This window comes from Desmodus rotundus, chromosome 5 (genome assembly GCF_022682495.2).
Source record: "Desmodus rotundus isolate HL8 chromosome 5, HLdesRot8A.1, whole genome shotgun sequence".
NCBI lineage: Eukaryota > Metazoa > Chordata > Mammalia > Chiroptera > Phyllostomidae > Desmodus > Desmodus rotundus.
This window is the reverse complement of record NC_071391.1, coordinates 42319853-42340892: the sequence shown is the minus strand read 5'-3', so window position 1 is coordinate 42340892 and position 21040 is coordinate 42319853. Positions and strand designations below refer to the sequence as shown.

General features: G+C 36.9%; 1 protein-coding gene and 1 pseudogene across 2 annotated transcripts in view; both read left to right on the top strand.

Moving 5' to 3' along the window:
* LOC112307130 (zinc finger protein 215) overlaps nucleotides 1-16039 on the top strand; it is a 30770-nt gene extending 14731 nt beyond the window's left edge. The window contains exons 2-6 of one of the 2 annotated variants that reach the window (XM_053925147.1): nucleotides 4726-5319; nucleotides 10308-10390; nucleotides 12003-12135; nucleotides 12450-12545; nucleotides 14628-16039. In XM_053925147.1, coding sequence (XP_053781122.1) covers nucleotides 4914-5319; nucleotides 10308-10390; nucleotides 12003-12135; nucleotides 12450-12545; nucleotides 14628-15568 — 1659 coding nt within the window. In that variant the 5' untranslated portion in view covers nucleotides 4726-4913 and the 3' untranslated portion in view covers nucleotides 15569-16039. Of the gene's footprint in view, nucleotides 1-4725; nucleotides 5320-10307; nucleotides 10391-12002; nucleotides 12136-12449; nucleotides 12546-14627 lie in introns of those variants that run through there. The other variant, XM_053925146.2, reaches the window with a different exon arrangement.
* A 3946-nt stretch (nucleotides 16040-19985) lies between these two features.
* LOC128781029 (olfactory receptor 10A4-like) overlaps nucleotides 19986-21040 on the top strand; it is a 62714-nt pseudogene continuing 61659 nt past the window's right edge.

Here is a 21040-nt window from a genome sequence, read left to right as displayed (position 1 = left end):
GGAGTGGAGCAGGACAGCTGGGCTCTAGGTCTGCTTCTGCTAAACCAGGAATTTCGTCTCGCTGCTGTGTCTTCCATTCCGCGATGGGGCAGTTTCCAGGGGCTCAACCTGGGGAATGTATCTTAGCTGGTTTTGGAATGACTGGTATTGAGTTCTCGCGGAAATAACAAGTGTGACTGGATCCGCCAACTGGGAAAGAAAATGGAGAAAAGTTCATTCCAACTTGCCTTGCTTCCCCAATTATTCCTAGCCACAACCCCCCAAACATTAAAACCTGCAGGCGTCTGTCTTTTTTCTGACACTGATTTCCAAACTGTTTTCTGCTCCTCCTTTTCTGAGCTAATCTGAAAGGCTCTCCTTACCTCAGGCTACTGCCTACCTAAAATCTATTGGATTGAAAACAACATTCTTAGCATAATAAACGCCTGTTCAAATTCCTTGAAACTGTAAAATTCTTTGAATTTGTGTCACCTGGTTGTTTACTGCAAGTCTCCAGATCCCTGTCACCTGCGCTTTACTGAGCCCTTCCTCAGTGCCTTTGGCTCACCTTCTTAATTCTTCAGGCTGAGTCCCGCCGTCATCCTCTAAGGCGGCTATTCAGTTTAAATTGAAATAGTTCTTGACTTTGTTTATTTCCGTATTCATCAAGTAGAGAGCACTTAAGCTCCTGGCTGTCAGCGACAAACCTTGGCCCTTCTATCACCTAAACCAGCAATTTTCAACCGGTGTGCCACAAGAATGATTAAAACATGCGATATTTGACTAGTCTGGGGCACTGACCTCATTTCCCTTAGATTGTCAAATTAAAAATGACAATAGCCAATACAACAATAGCCATCCGATGTGAATGAATCAAAATTATACCTATTTTTTGTCAGATTGGCAAAAAATATATTTTTAGTGTGCCACACAATTTTAGTAATTAGTTGTGTGCTATGAAATAAAAAAGATTGAAAATTCCTGACTTTTAACCGTCCTGTATCCTAAGTGCAAGTATATCATGTTTACTTGTCCTCCTAGCTCTATAATTATGTATACTAATTTATTAACATATTTGTAACCTATAAATCTCTAGTATATTTTGTTGCTTTTTCCCACAGAATTGAATGTTTAATTCATCTCATTTTTGTTTAATTATGTACGTAAGGCTTTGACATTGCCTCACAGTAGAGACTGAACTTGCTATGATGAGCTCCATGATGAGCAATGTTTTTAATGTGAATTGTTTTTTAGCAGCAACATTTAAATTTCAAAGTAATTGAGAGTGTTCTTTTCTCTGGATAAACTCTGTTTTTCATTTTGGTAGTATATGGGGTCTGTATCACTCTATATTATTTTTATTTATTGAGGAGGTTTTTTTCTTTTGTAGCCTAATAAGTAGCTTTTTTGTAAGCATTCTCGTCAGTGCCTGAATATAAACTACATTCTGTTTGGTTTATATATCAGACTAAGCATATTACTTATATGCACTATCTTAGTAATTAATTTTAGGGTTTTTTCTTTAAGGACTGAGAAAGTTACTGTAGTCTCCAATTTCTATTGTCATTGTTAATTTCATCTTTTCAGAGGGTTTTGCTATAACTATTTCAATACATTTTTTGGTACATTTAATAATAGTTATACTTCATTATGAGTTGTACCTTTAATCATTGAAAGTTTCCTCTATTTTAATGGATTTGTGATTTTAATTTAATATATATTTTAATTCAGTATATTCATGCATATTTTATTGCTTACATTTGCTTGTATTTTTAATCATCCCTTTATTCTCAGCTTTGAAGTTCTTTTGTTTTGGATGTCTCTTGAGTGTTTATCTGGTTGAGTTTAAACTTTTACCCAGTATATTTATTGTTACAATAAATATTTTTGTTATTTCTATTTTTAATTTTTTAATTTTTGTGCTTCCTTGTTTTCTTGTTTTATTTTCAACATATTGACTGTGAGCTTTTTCCCTTTTTCTCTCTTTGTGTTAATTTTTAAAGTATCTGGGCCTACATCTCATTGTTTCATTGGGACTCAGTGATACCTCATTGTCACTTTGAAACTTTATTTTTTTTTAAATTTTTATACTGTAAACAAAGGTGGGCTACTTGAAACTTTATTTTTTAAATGAACCCAGACTTTTCTTAAGCTTTGGAGGTTTGTGTTTGATGTCAGGAGTCAGGAAATAACTTCTGTGCACAGTTTCCATCAATCTGTAAGATCTACTAATAGGCAGACATAAACATTGTATATATGATCATCTGTTGAGTGCTTTTTAAAATGGATATGATTGCAACAAGACACAACAGAAAACCTTGAGGAATTATATTCTGCTCATTTGCTTCTAACTCTTCAAAAATAAAACACAAAAATAAACCTCATTTCCCCTATTCCCCACCTGCTTTCTCTGGTAAACACCAATCTGTGCTCTGAATCTATGAGTTTGGTTTTATTGGCTTTTTGTGTTGGTTGGTTTTTGTTTTTAGATTCCGAATATAAGAGAGATCATACAGTATTTATCCTTCTCTGCCTGACCTCACTTAGCATAATGCCCTCGAGGTCCATCCATGTTGTTGCAAATGGAAAGATTTCATTCTTTTTTATGGCTAAATAATATTCCATTTTGTATATATACTACAATTTCTTTATCTGTTCACTTATTGGTGGACACTTAGGTTGTATCCATATCTTGGCTCTTATCGACAGTGCTGCAGTGAACATAGGGATGCATATATCATTCTAAGTTAGTGTTTTCATGTTCTTCAGATAAATGTCCAGAAGTGGAATTGCTAAATCATATATGGTAGTTCTATTGTTAATTTTTGAGGAAACGCTATACTCTTTTTCATACGGCTGCTCCAGTTTAGACTCCCACCAACAGTGCACAGGGTTCTCTTTTCTTCACCAACACTTGTTATCTCTTGTCTTTTTGGTAATAGCCATTCTCACAGGTGTAAGGTGATATTTCATTGTGGCTTAGATTTGCATTTTCCTGATGATTAATGATGTTGAGTATCATTTCATTTACCTCTTGTCCATCTGTATGTCTTCTTTGGAAAAATGGCTATTCAGATCTTCTGTCCATTTTTTAAATTGGACTGTTGGTTTGGTTTGTTATTGATTATATGAGTTTTCTATATATTTTGGATATTAACCCGTTATTAGATATATGATTTGCAAATATATTCACAGATCAGTCAATCTGATACACCACATTAATTAAATGAAAGATAAATATTGTATGATGATCTCAATAGATGCAGAAAAAGAATTTGCCAAAATTCAACATCCTCTTACAGTAAAAACTCTCAACAAAGCAAGTATTGAGTGCTTACTGTCTGCCAAGGAGTGAGATGAGTGTTCCTTTAGTACTTATAATTTAATTATAAGTATTGTTATAGTTGAGAAAACTCAAGCTTTTGTTAAATAACTTGTTCAATATCATACATACAGTACCTTCAGCTGAGATTTAACCTCATGTCAGGTACGAACCCAAAGTATGCACTCTTAGTTCACTGTATATTGCCTATATCAGGGTTCCTTAATCTCGTAATTATTGATATTTTGGGTTAGAAAATTTTTTGTTATAGAGGGCTGTGTATTATAGGGTTGTTAGCAGCATTCCTGGTCCCCTCCCACTAGGTGCCAGTAATAACCCTCAGTGGTGACAACCAAAATGTCTCCAGACATTGCCCTGGTGGCAAAATCACCTCCGAAAACCACAGGCCTTGAGGCATATAATAAAAAAGACCTTTGAATGGTAAATTATATGCAGACTGGCAGTATTGGAAATTGGTTAGAAAGCTGTATCTGAACTTCCCTGAACATAATGACTGTTAACGTTGGAAAAGCTCTTTGGGGAACACTGAGTGCTGTGCTGAGAGTTTTTAGAAAAGATACTGGCTCCTGGGGGAAGGCCCTTCAATCAAGATGCTTTTGCACAACCTATGCAGGTCTCTTGACTTGAGCTATACTCTATGAGGATGCCCACTGAAGAAAGATGCCAGTTACTCTGCCAACAAGCTGTTTTTTCTGTCCAGTAGCTTTATGAATAAACTGGTGCCCAGTGTGACCCATGCTAGTCCTGTGAGTCTGTTCAGTTGAGCCTAAGACTTCTCTTGTGGACATTGCAGACAAGGCCCCAGTGAGTCCTAACAAATGAAAAATTTTAATTATTGTAATTTGGGAATACACTTTTTGATTTAATCCCTAATGATAAAATAGCTCATGGGTATTTATTCTTGTGTTTTTTTTAAATGATAGTTTCTTACGTTAACTCCTAGGGCTAGTGCCAATTTTACCCATTTTGTGTAACTTTATTGGTATATTATTGGGAACTTAAGAAGAGGTTTTTTTAGGCATCTCTAATATGAAACCTTAATAGCCTGACTCTCCTGCCTGAAAATTTGTTTTACTTAGTTGTAAAGCAAAAATGAGTTGTCACCTGGTATAGAAGAAATCTAACTGCAATTAAATTATGAAGTTTGTTTTAATCAAAGGAATATTTAATTTATCTTTTTTTGTGTGAAATCTATCTGTGTTTCTTTCTCTGTCTTTTTGGGGTGGTCAGGGGGAAGGGACAGCATATTTTCCTGTTCCAAAGATGGAAAACAAGAATTAAAAGGAGAATCCATTATATGGATTATTAAGTGATTTTAAGAATAGTATTTGTACTATGTTATTTTTTAACACTATGCTAATACATGTTCATTATCTATATGTCATGTCTGTGTCTTTTTTCAGTTTCTCAGGTACCTGAATGTCAGCTTTCTATTTGAAACTCCTGGAACTTCTGGAAATTTTATTTTGATATATAACTTGTGTCAAGTCACACCACCTATATATAGTATACATGTGCTTAGCCTGAGACTAAGAATTACTGGACTGATCAGATAAGAAAATCAAACAAAGTGAGAGTTGTATCTAGGAAGATGCAGCCCCTGAATAAGTTGATGGATGTCCTAAAACCTCAAAACCTGGCTCTACACGAACAAAGTGAGGTCCTGAGAGCAGACGTGTCTTGGCAGCAGGAGACAATCCCAGTCAGGGAGACCTGTGACTCTGAGGCCTCTCGTCAAAAGTTCAGACATTTCCAGTACGTGGAAGTGTCTGGGCCTCATGAAGCCCTGAGCCAGCTCTGGGAGCTCTGTCTTCAGTGGCTGAGACCAGAGGTTCATACAAAGAAGCAGATCCTAGAACTGTTGGTGCTGGAACAATTCCTGATAATTCTCCCTGAAGAGGTCAGGACTTGGGTGAATTTACAACACCCAAAGGACAGCAAAGAAGTGGTGACTCTCATAGAAGATGTGATTGAAATGCTTAAAGATAAAGGTGAGAATATAGAAAGCTGGTTGTAGAATAGTTGACCATTATGTGGAATCTAAAACAAAAAAATACTGAGCTCATAGATTCAGAGAACAGATTGGCGGTTTCCAACAGTGGGGAGTAAGAAGTAGGCAAAATGGGTGGAGGGAGTCAAAGGGTACAAACTTCTAGTTATAAAATGAATAAGTCATGGGGATGTAATGTACAGCATGGTGACATGGTTAACAATACTATATTGCATATTTGAAAGTTGTTAAGAAAGTAGGTCTTAAAAGTTGTCAACACAGGAAAAAAACTTTGTAACTGTATAGTGACGGATGTTAACTTACTGTGGTGATCATTTCACAATTATACAAATATTGAATTATTATGTTGTATACTTGTAACTAATATAATGTTATATGTCAATTATGCCTCAATGACAAAGAAAGAAAAACCTTTAAAAATAGTTTGCCCTTCCCATATGAAGAGAAATTATCTCTTTTGAACTTAGGGGGTGACAAGGGCCAGATTATGAAGGACTTTACTATATCACCAAACATGGATTTTATTCTGTAGGTGATAGAAATAGAATGAGATTTCACAGGATGGATAGAGGAATACGACAATTTGGTGTGTGTTTGAAAAATAGGTTGATACCAGTGTAGAGTGGGGGTTGACAAACTGTGTCCCACAGGCAAAATATATTTGTAAGTAAAGTTTTATTGGAACACAGCCACACCCATTCATCTATATTTTATCTGCACTTGCTTTCATGCCATGACCAGAGTTGATTAGTTATAGCAGAGACCATAGTGCCAGCAAACCTAATATTACTATCTGGATCTTTACAGAAAAAGTTTACCAACTCTTTGTGTAAAGGACAGACCTGAGAGCTCTGAAAATAGGAAAACCAATTAAAAGACTAGATCGGGTGTTAATTACAGAATGAAGGGAGAATTGGAAACACAGAGGAATTTGAACCCAAAGGATTTATTGATTACTTGAGCAAAGTTTCAAGATATAAGACTAACATACAAAAATCAATTATATTTTATACGCTAGGTATGATCAATACTAAAATGAAATTAAGAAAACAATTTAATTTATAATAGCATCATAAAAAATGAAATACTTAACTACAAATTTAAATAATGAGGTGTAAGCCTTGTCCACTGAAAACTACAAAACATTGTTGGCAGAATTTTAAAAGACCTAAATACATGAAAAGGCATCCGGTGTTAATGGATTAGTATTGTCACAATGATAATGCCCGCCAAATCAATCTATAGATTCAGGCGCAATTTATATCAAAATTCCAGCCACCTTTTTGCAGGAATGGACAAGCTGATCCTCAAATGTATGTGGAATTACAAACAGAACAAAACAAATCAGAAAAAAACCCAAATAGCCAAAACAAATTTATTAAAAAAGAGTTTGAGGATGTACACTTCCTAATTTTAAAACTTACTATAAAACTAAAATAATCAAAGCCACATGGTAATGGAATAGGATAGACATAGATCAGTGGAATAGAACTGAGAGTTCAGAAATAAACTCATACGTCTTGGTTCTGTTGATTTTCAACAAGGGTACTAAGACTATCAACTGAGAAAAGTTTTAACAAATAGTACTGGGACAACTTGATATCCACAGGGAAAAGATTGAAGTAGGACTTCATACCTTATGCAAAAATTAATTCAAAATGGATCAACAAACCTAAATATAAGAGCTAAAGCTATAAAATTCTTAGAAGGAAACATGGGAGTAACTCTTCATCACTTTGACCTTGGTCATTGATATTTAGATATGGCACCAAAAATACAACAAAATAAAAATTAGACTTCCAAATTAAAAACTTTTGTGCATCAAAGGAAACAATCAAGGAAGTGAAAAGGAAACCTACAGAATGAGAGGAAATATTTGAAACCCATATTTGATAAGGCCCAGTCTTGGGAAAATGTTGGGAAAAGAACTCTTACACTGAACAACCGAAAGATAAACACAAGTTTTTAAATGAACAGAGGACTCTGAAGAAGATACACAAATGGCCAACAGGCATAGGAGTAATCATCCAGCATCATTAGTCACTAGGAAATTGAAATTCAAACCTGCAGTGAGATACTGCCTGACATCTGCTAGAATGGTTATACTAATAGAAGGAAAAGATTAAAACAACGTGTTGGTGAAAATATGGAGCAATTTGAACCCTCATACATTGCTTTTAGGAATACAAAATGGTGCAGCCACTGTGGAAAAACAGTTTGGTAGTTCCTCAAAAAGTTTCCCATAAAATCACCGTATATTCAAGAGAATAGAAAACATGTTTAAACAAAAATTTGTACATGAATATTCATAGCAGCAGTATTCAAAATAGCCAAAAAGTGGAAGCAAGCCCAATGTCTATGAACTGATGAATGGATGAAGAAATTATACTATATCCATACAATGGAATAATATTCAGCCATTAAAAGGAACGAAGAATTAATACATGGTCCAACATGGATGAGGCTCCAAAATAGTATGCTAACTTAAAGAAGTCAGACACAGAAGGTCACATACCATATGACTGAATTTATATGGAATGTCCAGAATAGGCAACTCCATAGAAACAGTATGGGAGGGAGGGGGAATGGGAGTGATTCCTTAATGGGTATGGAATTTGGGGAGAAATGAAACTTCTGAAATTAGATGGTGGTGATGGTTGCATAACACTGTGAACATACTAAAAGTCACACAATTGTATATTTTAAAAATGCTTAATATGATGAGTTTCATTTGTCAGTTTACCTCAATTTTTAAAAAGGGTAGATAGAAGAGATTATTGCATCAAATTAAGATTGGGTGTTGTACAGGACAAGTGGTCAAGGAATTTGAAGACTCTGAAAAGGGTGCTGAAAGTGATTTACTATGAAATGAAAGCATGGGAAGGAAAGTGACTTCAAAAGAGGTAGTAGACTTAGAGAAAATTAAAGAATGTACTGTGGTGGGACCTTGATAAAAGTTAGAGAATGTACTAAGAACAAGAATGTGCAAGTCGAAAGGATAGGAAATTATAGTTAGGGATTGATGTATTCAAATTTGTTCTCCTGGTAGAACAATTCTAAGTAATAAGGACCAAAGTTTGAAAAAGGAAATAGCTTGCTTGCTGATGGTTATGAGAAATAAAGGTGTCAAAGGTCTTCAGGTTGGGTTGTCTATGCCACTGTTGAAGTACCATCCTAATATTGGCAGGATTCAGGGTGGAAAGCAACATTGAGCTAAATAATCAGAGTTTTTATTGACCTAGCACAGTTGCTTAATGTCTTTCATTCGCAATAGACTGTAGGCTCTCTGAGGCCAGGCATTTGTGTGCCTCACACGTAGGAGACCTGAGTAAATAAATGTTGAGTAAGTGAATGAACAATTCTTGGTATGTTCCATCAATAAAACAGTAAGTGCATAAACTGTTGTTAAGAAAAACTTTTTGTATGAGAGTAGAAAAATCTTTGTGAGAAAGTGGGAATATGGAGGTATGAGTATATTAAAACTTCTAAGACCATAATACTGGAGGGTGAAAAGAGGTGTTGATAACAAAGATGTGCTTTACATTAGAAGGGAAAAAAAATTCTATAAAGAGCTTGAGAATGCATATGAATTTTACTTTGAATGGAATGAGAGTATCTGTGAATACACTTGTAAAAGTTCAAGAAGGAGGTCAGCAGGGAAGGAGAATTAAGGGAAGGAAACTAATCAGTGAGAGCAATAAATAAGGGAGTAGCTGATTGGAGGCTTTTGTACCTCTTCAAGATATCTTGTTGCACATTACTAAGAATGACAGAAGCAAAAAGGGTTGTGTTCACTGTCCTAGGGCAGAGTGTCAAACTCATTTTCACCGGGGCCACATCAGCCTTGAGGTTGCCTTCAAAGGGCCGAATGTAATTTTAGGACTGTATAAATGTAATTACTCCTTAACAGTTAAGCAAGAGCTGCGCTGCCGTTGGGTAGAAACAAGGTGTCGGCTAAAACAAGGTGGAGGGCCGGATTCAGCCCCGAGGGCCTTGTGTTTGCCACCTGTGTCCTAGGGACTGAGCTGACTGAGGTATCACAGAGCATTCAAATAGTATGTTGCTGAGACATTTGGGTTTTTTTCCCCCAGATTCTGCCTTTACTTACAAAAGGGTCTCATAAAGTATCTCCTGCATTGTTTCTATTCTTATTTCACCCAGAATCAATGGAAACAGCTTCACAGACCAGTATTGGTTTATAATCTGGCATTTGAGGTTCACTGGCGTAACTAATGAATCTTGGAAAAACTAGGACAGTGGCCTTTGGGTATACCTCTCACCAACAGGCTGGAGAAGAGAATTGGTAGCCACAGAGATTTTTATGTACTTGAAAGAGTCAGTAGTTCACAGTGACCAGACTGCCTAAGTCTGTGATTAGTATACATAGATTAACCTAGAGGGAAAGAATCCCCGAGTAGAATTCTCCCCAATGTGTTTGAGGAAGGGATTGATTGGATAAAATACAGGGTTGGACAAAAGCAGGCTGATAGTTGTTCCTATAGAAAATAATGCACTAATTAATAAAAGTACAGAATAAAGTCTGTTCGGTCTTCTCAGAACCATAATCCTACTTTTGCCCCACCCTGTGTTCTTAGCCCCCAGTAGAATTACATGCAGCCTGTGGTGGCTAAGCCTTGGGTAGGTTTTAGCTTTGATAGGATTAAAGTTATTTTTAGAATCTGCTGTAACCACAGATGAGACCTCAAAGTATTATTTTGGCCTACTTGCCTCTGATCCAGTAGCTCTCAGTCCTTGGTAGAATATCAGAATTACAGTTAGAGCCTTTTAAAAATATAAGATCTGGGCCCCACCCTTGGAGATCCTGGTGGTTGGCACAGCCTGGCATCATTATTTTTTCAAAGTTCTTTAAAGCTGAGTCCTATGAATAGCATGGTAAAGTCACTGCTGTAACCATTGAGTGTTTCTCCAGGGCAAGCTTGTCTCCCTAATGTTTTCCTTCATCTTCCGATATACCCGGTGAGGATTCTGTCCTTCTCCAGAAGGGGAGCATGAAGAAGGAGAACATGGAAGCTGACTCACTAACAGGCAAATCCCAGGTGAATTTGGATTCCACTCCTTACTGAAATAAGCTGCTTTTTCTTTTTGGCCTTTGAGCTTTTGACAAAGGCAATTCTATCTAAGGACATGAGATTGTTCTCCCATTGGACCTATTTTAGTTTGTGATACATTTTTTGGAAAATATAATCTTTGTATAATCTCTGTGCATCTATTTCTTCAAAATTGTAAACAATAATTGAATCTGTGAAAACAGAGCCTAGCCCTCACTGGTGTGGCTCAGTGGGTTGAGCGGTGGTCTGCAAATCAAAGGGTCACCGGTTCGATTCCTGGTCAGGAGACATGCCTGGGTTGTGGGCCAGGTCCCTGGTTGGGGGCCTGTAAGAGGCAGATCGATGTTTCTCTCTCACCTTGATGTTGCTCTCCCTTTCCTTCTCCCTCCCTTCTCATCTCTCTAAAAATAAATAAATAAATAATTGTTTAAAGGTAACAAGGAAAGAAAACAGCCTATCCAGAGAGTGTTTATCATTAAAATGAAGGCAGCCAAGAACAGAATCCTGAGCAATATTATTTAATCAACAGGAGGAGAAACTTCAAAGGATATTGAGATGAAAGGACCAAAGTGGCAGAGGAAAACCAGGAAAATATGATGTCACTGAAAGCAAAGTATGAGAATATTTCAAGGAAAAAGCCTTTAAAGTTCAGAAAAATCCAGCCTGAGCAGTATCTGTTCACTTATCATCACAGACATACAAACATGCACAGGAAGAGAAGCCAGGTTGCAGAGGGTTGAGAGAAGAAGAGAAGGGGAGGAACTAGGCAAAACAAATGTAGACAACTTAGTGACAAAAATAGGCTGTGAAGTAGGGGTGGGGAAAGGAGTTGTATATTTCAGTGTGATTGAAGACCCCAACGATGACAAGGTGAAGAATGCTGAAGAGAAGCGCAGTAACTGATGGTCCGAAGGCCCTTACAACAGGTGTTTGTGTGGTGCCTAAGGGGCCAGACACTTTTTCTAAGGGCTGGAAATGTGACAGTAAATGAAACAAAACCCCTGCCTTTGTGGAGGTTGTATTCTGGTAGAAGCAGACAGACAAACATAAGCAAATAATTGCGGACAATAATTGTTAAAAAGAAAAAACATATCATGCACTAGAGACTGATCAGGAGAATGGCTCCTTCGGGTAATCAGGAAAGGCCTGTCTGACAAGGTGACATTGGGCTGTGAGACCTGAGTTATCAGGCTGCGTTTCTCAATTAGAGAAAGTGCCTTACCTCTTACGCTAGCGCAGCCTACGTCTTCATTAAATTTCCCTCAAATCTGCCTTAAACCTTTTGTGCTCTGAACTCCTGTTATGTAAAGTATTTATACTCTATAAAATAAATTATTTATTCCACTGTTACTCCAACTGTCTTTCTCCTCCAGCAAAATGTAAGCGAATCTATTTTTAATTAATTAGATTAAAAAGAGTTCACAAGAGTTCCAAGGTGATAGACCCATAAAAACTTGATTTTCATCACTTAGAACTCCAAACATTATCCTCTCAATTTCTTGTATATTCTGGCCACCTACTCTATTCTTCCCAAATTCATTTCTCCTCTAGTAACATTTTTGAGAGTAACCTTTGATTAAAAAGGAACTTAATGTTTTAGGAACCAGTGGCACTCAAAGATGTTGTTGTGGAATTCAGCACTGAAGAATGGGGGCAATTGGCCCCTGCTGTAAGGAAGCTCTACAGGGATGTGATGCTGGAGAACTATAGGAACTGCAGTTCATTGCAGAAAGGTAGCTTCTATGTGTTTACCTCATCTGCCCATTAGTAATCTCTTCACCTGCTGTTAAAAACTCTAGGCCTGCTGAAGTGATTAAGGGCATTTCCGTTTAGGTTCAGGTTTCCTAGTACCCTTTGGGCACAATAGCAGACTTTCTTGCTGTAACTGGTTGAAAGTCCTTTAGTCTGAAGTACACAGGTCCCTGTCAATTCTGGCCTTATCTTTCAACAGCTCTTAGATTATGTGGGGATGGAATTCTTTTCCCTATAAAAATGTCTGAAGTGTCGTGTATGTTTGTTTGTTTGTTTTCATTTGTCCCATGAACAGAGCTTCAATTTTCCAAACCCATCGAGGTCCCCGAGTTGGAGATTAAGACAAAAAGATGGATGATGGAGCGAGAAATCCCAAGAACTACGGTTTTTGGTAAGAAGCAGGCAGATAAGAGGCGTTAGTAAACAGCCTCTGTTTGTTAAACTACAATGTACAAGCCAGCCTTTGAGGTGATAGTTGGGGAGGTGACAACAAAACCACCTAAGCTTTGAAGGAAAAAACTCTTCATTGGTTTTTATTCACAGGCTCTTTTTCTTATGCAGACAGACAAAATAGTGTTATGGGTTATAAATACTGACATTTAACTTAAAGCTATGGGGCCTATCAGCCAGTTTCCTAATTTGTAACAGAGTGAATAATAGTATCTACCTCCACTTTACTGTGAGGATTCGGTGTGCTGATATGTGTAGCATACTTAGAGCAGTGCCTGAAACCTGGTAAGTGCTGTAGAAACAAATGTTAGCCAACATAACATTAAATGATATTCTTCCTTTTAAAGAAAACAGAAGTCTGCTTTTCCTAGAGTGGCTTCAGGATTCTTCTATTCTTTCCTTTCTTAACTATAGAATTCCTTAACTTATGCATTAAACCCCTGCCCTCATCAAAATCTCTATTCTTACTAACATTTTGCTTGTGAGAGATTATAAATTACTGTGGCTTAATATATATTTTAGTAAGTGTAGAAGATTGTGAATAGTCATATAACTCACCCCATTACCTCACTATTAACATTTGGTTTGTTTTCTTAAGCCATTTTCTTTGTAATGATTTATTTCTGTGGCTGGTAACAATTTATTTTTTTTCCAAAATTGGAATTATCAGGAATACGTCATCATATACATATATTCTGCTCTTCTCACCTAATATGATACCATGCACAATTGCCTACAGTATTTTACTAAATAGTCTATGAAAATGTGGTTTCTAATTCACATATAACATTCCATCACATACATGTAGCAGTGTATTCAACCATTCCTTCCCCTAACCCCCTAGTATTGGACATGTAGGTTATTGCCAATTTTTCAGGCATATCTGATGACTTCCTTAGGATACCTTATTAGAAGAAGAACCTCAGCATCAAAAAAGGTGTGTGTGGTGTGTGTGTGTGTGTGTGTGTATATATATACATATACACACACACACACACGTATATTTTTTAGGGAGATGTCCAAAGATGCACTTTATTCATTTAGCAATTTTTTACAATTACAGTTAACATGTAATATTATTTTATATTAGTTTCAGGTGTACAGCATAATGATTAGACATTTAAGAAGTGAATGTCTAAGTGAGCACCAGAGAAGTCTAGTGCTCACCTGACACCATACATAATTACAATATTATTGACTATATCCCCAAGCTGTATTTTATATCCTTGTGACTATTTTGTAACTACCTGTTGTACTTCTTAATCCCTCCGCCCTTTTCACCCAGCTCCTCAGCTCCACTTCCGTCTGGCGCTGGCAAGCATCAGTTTGTTCTCTGTCTCTGTTAGTCTGTTTTGTTTGTTCATTTATTTTATTCATTAGGTTTTGTACATAAGTGAAATCACATGGTATTTGTCTTTCTTTGACTGACTTCACTTAGAATAATACCCTCGAGGTTTATCCATGTTGTAGCAAATGGTAAAATTTTACTTTTTATGGCTAAGTAATATTCCATACTATATATATTTTACACCTTCTTTACAAAGGGAATAAATATACTTAATTTTCCTGTTAGAATCTGCTACATTGTCTACATACAGGTTATACCAATTCAGACTATCACTAATAGTGAGAGTATTATTATCTCTCTAGTATATCTCTGTTTTTTATTATCAGCCTAGCAAACACTAGGTTATTTTTTTACATGAAATCTCTATTAATTTGATAGACAAATTACTGTTTCTTCCTTCCTAGGTAATTCCTCTCCCTCAGTTTTCATTTGGATCCCATTTCAATAAAATGCTCTTTCTCCTATTCTTTGCCTTGTTGATTTCCAAACCTTCTTTTTAATGTTTTTATCCCATTTATTTGTTCTGTAATTCTCCTTTTCTAGCCTCATCTCACATTTTCATTCTGTATTTAAGAGCCATAAAATATGCCTATCAGTTCACATGGTTTAGCCTCTCTTTCCTTAATTAAGCAATTGCCCTTCTTCTAATATGTGGAATTTTTATTTGTTTTTTAGATAGACAGACAATTTCAGAAAATCAGGATTTGGTTCCAAAGCAGAAAATTTGTGGAGAAGAATCATCCCATAGAATGATAATGGCAAAAATGACCCAAGGTGGGCTTCCTTCTTTAGATGCCTGGAGAAGTGATGATTGCTCACATAGGAACCACAAACACCGGGACAAATGTTTGCCACAAGGAGCTTTTATTCATAAGACGATCTATACTAAGGAGGGAGACTTGAAATGTTGTGAAAATAAGAAAAGTTTCGATGTTAAGTCAGTTAACTTAGTTTTTGATACGCAACAGGGAGTTCCTATGAGGAAGGGGTCCCCAAAGTATGATAAATTTAAAACTAACTTCAAATTTAATTTAGACTCAGTAGGTAAGCAACATTCAGAATATAATGAATGTGGGAATGCCTTAAGCCTGAATACAGATATCCAACACCCAGAAAGTCATACCATGATGAATTGCTATGAGTGCTTTCAGTGTGGGAAAGCCTTCAGCCGGAGCTCATCTCTTGTTCAACATCAGATCATTCACACAGGAGAGAAACCCTATAAATGCAATAAGTGTGGGAGATTCTTCAACCGACGAACAAACCTTAGTAAGCAAAAAATTCATCTTGAAGTAATGGCCTGCAGAGGAAATAAATGGGGAACTGCCTTCAGTAAGAGTGAAAACAGTAATAAAAATCCAAGTCTCCAACCTAGAGATAATGCCTATGAATGTGTTAACTGTGGTAAATCCTTCAGCCGGAGCTCCTCACTTATTCGACATCAAATGATTCATACAGGAGAGAAACCGTTTAAATGTAACAAGTGTGAGAAAACCTTCAACAGGAATTCAAACCTTATGAAACACCAAAAACTTCATACTCAAGAGAAGTCCTATTACAAGAGTAAATGTGGTATTACCTTTGGTCACAGTGCAGAACTTACTCAACATCCATGAATTTATGCTGGAAGGAATCCTATGTAAATGCTAAATGGAAAAAAAACTTGTCAGAGATTATTCTTTCATTGAAAATGACGGAATTAATATTGGAGGGAAATCTCTCATTGGATAGAAATCTCAGGGAGATTTTCCAGGCTTCCAGATGAAGCCACAGACTTTGGAGTTAAATATATCACCATACAAGTGTTTGTCTATCATCCTTCTGATGTTCATTACCATCATCTTTCACTAGTTCATAAAAAGGACCGCTTCATCTGATCTTTTGAGGAAGTCCATATTTGGGAGAGCCAAGCCATACATTTGGAGTTGATATTTAATAAAACTCAAACTTTCAGTTCTTATAAGAGATTACAAGAAACCTTGAGTTCACAAGAATATAGGAAGGCATTTCTAAGGAATAAATTCTCTGAATTAATGGCAAAGACCACAGTGACAGTCAATTATTCCACCCTTATTAATATCCTTGGCTGCCCTAGTGCTCAGTGGGGACTACAATCGGAAAAGGGTTATCACCTGCAATGGGAGGTGGATGTGTTGTTAATGTACATGTATTCTTTAAGATCTGCATTTTTAAAACGTACTCTTTGGGACTAGGCTGGAGAGATTTCCATAGCCCTAGGTCTATCATTTATCCTAAACATTAAAAGGTCAATAAAGTATCCTACTTCTCTGTGCACCAGAACTGCCTCTTTGTTCCATAAACTGCTTCAGGATCCCAAAGAGTTCTTGAGCTGAGAAGCTTATTATAATCTGCCCAAAAGCATTCATACTGGAGACATTCCCAATGAATGATGATGGTGACTTTATGAGTTCATACCTTGTTCAAAAGCAGAAAAGCATACTGAAATGGACTCCTATGATAAGTTAGTAAGTGTGGAAAATTACCTCATGTTCATTTGTCCATACTTTACATCACAACATCTGTTGTATTAAGACAAAACTATGCAAGTAAATAATATGGAAATTCATATAAACATAAGCCAGTTTGTTAAAGGACCCTAACAAGAGAAAAACACTGAATGTAAGAAATTCTTTGAGATATATAGTTCATTCATCAAAGCAATTACATGTTGAATATAATGGATTCTGACATTCTCATCGTAGGTGTTCTGAATCTTTTTTTCTTATATGCTGTAATTTTCTGTGGTTGAAAGATAAAAGTACTATTTTTATCTTTTCTCTCAACAGCTAGGTCTTTGGGTCTAAGTAAAATGCTTATATTTTTTCTCCTAAATCTCCCAGCTTTCTAAATAAAAGATCTGTTTACTATTATTTACTAAGTTAAACATACATCAAGGAATGCCTCTTTAGTGTGCATTTAAATTTTAATTTTTTGCAGAACATTTACAACCAATTAACACCTCCTGATCTTTTCCTATAGCCTATTTATTTAATGTATATTTAAATTTTACTGTATGCATTCAAGACAGATACCTAAGTTGAAACATGAAAGAGTAGAAATTAGGTAGATTGTATGTGGTGGAGGGTGGGAATGTTAGGAGAGATGATAAAGGGAAAACAGGAGTACAAAATTACAGAGGGATTAGGGCATGGCATCAGAAAACAGAAGTTCATACGCTGGAATCTGGCACTGGAAAATAATGGGACAAGAATGTACAGGGGTGAAGGCAGAGACTCAAAGGCTAGATCATGAAAGGCCTTGTAAGCCATCTTAGAAGTTTGGACTTTATCCTAAAGATAATGACAAAGAAAAGAATTCTTATCTACACCATTATTTAGTCCTCTTAAAGTGCTAATTGAAATAGCAGGTGAAATGAATGGAAATGGCAAAGGTTAAATATTTGCTGATGACGTGATAGACCAATCAGGATAACTTTAAAAAATCAATGAAAAGCTTAGATATAATAAGTAAATTCAGTTGTATAGACCCCACTAACCTCAAAAAATATTTTGAATAAATGGAAAGATGTTTCTGGATGAGAAGACTTGTTGAGATGTTGAATCTTCTCACATTAAGCTACAAAAAATCTAACCAAATATTTCATTGAGAAGATTATTTCACAAATTGATTATAAAGTTTATTTTGTAGGTACCACTTTAGTGAGGAGACCTAAGAGATATCTCTAAATATAGAAGACAATGAATTTGGTGGCTAGAGAGAAAAGCATCTGAGGAAGATATTTTGATTTTTTTAATGAAAATTCTTCCTATAAAACATCTACTAAAAGAGTCTTAAGATATATAGGAAATAAAACTTCTGTATTTTAATCCTGAATTTGCCAGTAATTTGTCCTTTAGCTAATTTTTTAACTTGGGACTCTAATATCTCATCTGAGAATAGGGATACCTGGCCTCCATTTTGATTATTTTACAGCTCAAATGAGGTAATACAGTACTTATTTCTTAAGTACAGGAATTGCAAGTTAACTGCAAATGTATGGTTTTAACATTATTAGAGCTTAATGATTTAACACAGTGTTTGGTCATAGTAAATGTTAAAAAATCGTAGCCATCAATAATTATAATCTCCCAAAGAAGAAGGCTGACTTGGCAACTAACAACCCAACTGTATCAAATGCAATAAATTCTAGCTTTAGGGATGAAGAATTCCCCAACTGTATGCTCAGGTTTTCTGAGAGTCAAACTTAGGATTCTATGAAAGAAATTTCAGGACCAGAATTCATCATAAATACAGCGAACACTTTTAAACAGGGATAGATCTTACCCTGCCTACCATCATTTAGGTTAATATATTTTCAATTGTGAAATGGTTTGACATTTTTTTCAAGAGTCTTGCCTTTACTTTTCCTCTCCTTTAGAAAAGAAAGGTAACAATTCTTGGAAACCTAAAGATAAACTATGGGGAAAATCCATTCAAAAATCCTGCGGTAATAAATACTCTCAAAAATCTGGATGTTTGTGTTTATGCATATGAATGTAGTCTTACCAAGTATAGCAGATACCAGACCAAAGCAATCATTTCATAAACAACACAACCTGGCAAAAACTAACACTTGGGGCTTGCTCACCAGCTGCCTGACATTCTCAAGGTGAGTACTGATTGGCACGTGCCCTACTGGGAGACAACAGGAGAGCAGTGGGGGGATTTTGTCCACTAAGAGGTAAAACCAAAGATATCTGGTCTGATACTAATATGTGCAGATCATAGAGGCAACCAAGTAATAGGGAAAGAGAAAGAGAGTGGTTGAGGGAAGAAAAGGAAGAGGCTATCAGAATTTTAAGCTTCCAAGAATAAGAATTTTGTTTACATCTTCATGGATGGAAAGTGGTAACATCTCAGTGGTTTGACTTCTGAATGAAAATATATGTAGATTTTTTTTGGAATCTAGGAAAATATAAATGTTATGCCTCAGCTACTGTTTACTTGGCTGTTTGATTCCAGGATAATTTGTGCTCACTATTTACTAGATAATACATGGAGAGGGAATGCTGACATGAACACTACCCAATGTACATGACTTGCTTGATGCTGTCTTAAAATTTTGTCAGTTTTATTATGAATATAGTAATTATTAAAATAGCTACAGTTTAAAGAGGAAGGGAATTTTTCGGTCAGTTTTCCCTTCCCGTGAATCGGTTTTCATATAAAAGCAACTGAAAATATTTCTGAATGAGACACATGTAAATATTTAAAGGATTCTTTGCTCCTAAATCGCCAAATTCTAAAAAAAATTCTCAATGTATTTGGAATCATTTGAAGATGTGTGAAGTTATGGTGATGCTGTCTTCAACAATATCCGTCCTTAAACATTTACAGTGTGTCAACACAGGGCTGGAATCTAGAGACACTCCTGGAGTTAATACCTCAACATTACGCAAGGTGGCAGGCACTGAACAAATGATGTGGAGGCACAGGATTCCAGAGACCAGATTTGCCAAAGTTTAAGTGTCCAGCGTGCGGGCAAGATATCCGAGACGACTGAAACTGCATTCCGGGTTGGAGAAAAACGACTAATTAACCTAAGTCCTGGCTGTGAAGAGCTCCCTGTCCTTCGCTCCTTTCCCGTGCGCCTCTCCTAGGGAAGGGCAGACCACTAAGGCGGCGGGAGAAAAAAGGAGTCTAGGGGCAATCACTTCCCTAATCCTAAGAGATCATCGATCTTCAGGATGTGCGTCTACAATGCGCAGCTCTGGCTTATTAATAAAAATAAACCAAGTCTAACCCTCGCTCGCCCACGGGGACCCGTCAATCTGAGACGGCAGGGCAGGCAGGAAGTTTCGAAAACCTGCCATTGAGCAAATAGTCGAGTCCATCCCTCCTACACCAGGTACCCCCAAGGAGTTCAACCCAGCCCGCCGGCCCCTCCCCTCCCCTCCCCCGTGGGGAGGGGCAGACCTGGCGACCGGAAGTGCCGTCGCGTGGGCGGAGTCTGTGTGGTGGATTTGGGCACAGACCATCCTCCTGAGCAAGCGCAGTGGGGTTCCGCTCGCAGAGTAGCTTCCTGGGTGCTAACTTCCGGCGTGCTCTGCGGAATGGGAATGTGCAACTTTCTCCCAGGGGAACCCGCTAACCTTTCTGTCTTTTGGGCTTCTCCTCCATTGATATTGGAAGTGTGCGATGACCTGTAGTCCCCAGAACCAGGAAAAACGCTTGCCACTTGGTGCCTGAAGACGTGGTGAGATTTCCCGCTGGGCTTCGCAGCTTGGCGTCTTGGAGCTAATTGTGAGCCTTTCCAGCCACAATTTCTCTGGATGCGGAGTACACTTAGAACCTTTCTTGAAGCGAGGGTGAAATTAGAATGACACCAAACCTTTGAGAAGACTTCCTAAAATAGGTGTGTTGTGAAAATTAATATTTTATTATATGGTAGACACTTTAAAAGATGAAAGATAAAAGGACCTCAGGAATCCCATTATTTCAACCCCTTTAATAATTTACATCTGAGAATACTTCATTTAAGCTCAGATAGGTCAAATGATTATCGTAACTTAATACCAGCAATGAAAGATGAAAGGCCAATAGGTTCTTAAGGTATTTCAGCTACTGTGCTTTTCACTGCTCACCAGGAAACTTTTCCAAAGTCATTAATGTTCTAATTCATTTGCCAAGTAATTTTAATGTTTGGTAAAAGACACCTGCACGCATGACTCATGGTGGTCTGTATGCATTCGGAATTCTAGGGTCTGTGAAGATGACCAAAAATACACCCTTGTGTTACCTTTTAGACAGATTGTATAATTTTCAGCCTCTGCAGAATCTAGTACAATAATCAACCTATATTAGGATTTAATCAATTAATTTGGCAGGCATATCTGACAGGATCTGCCTAATACTTGGCCTACCAGGACTGCTGATGACAATCTGCATCACTCCCAGTTTTTATTGACCCAATGATTATAAATCTGTTGACACTAGGTAGAGATATACTCTGACTTCATAAAAACTGGTCTGAGCTCAGGTAGCCTCGCTTTTAATCACTAGGCCATACTTACTCTTAAGATTGCATATTTTACTCACTCTGCTTTGAAACACATTTACCCATCTCC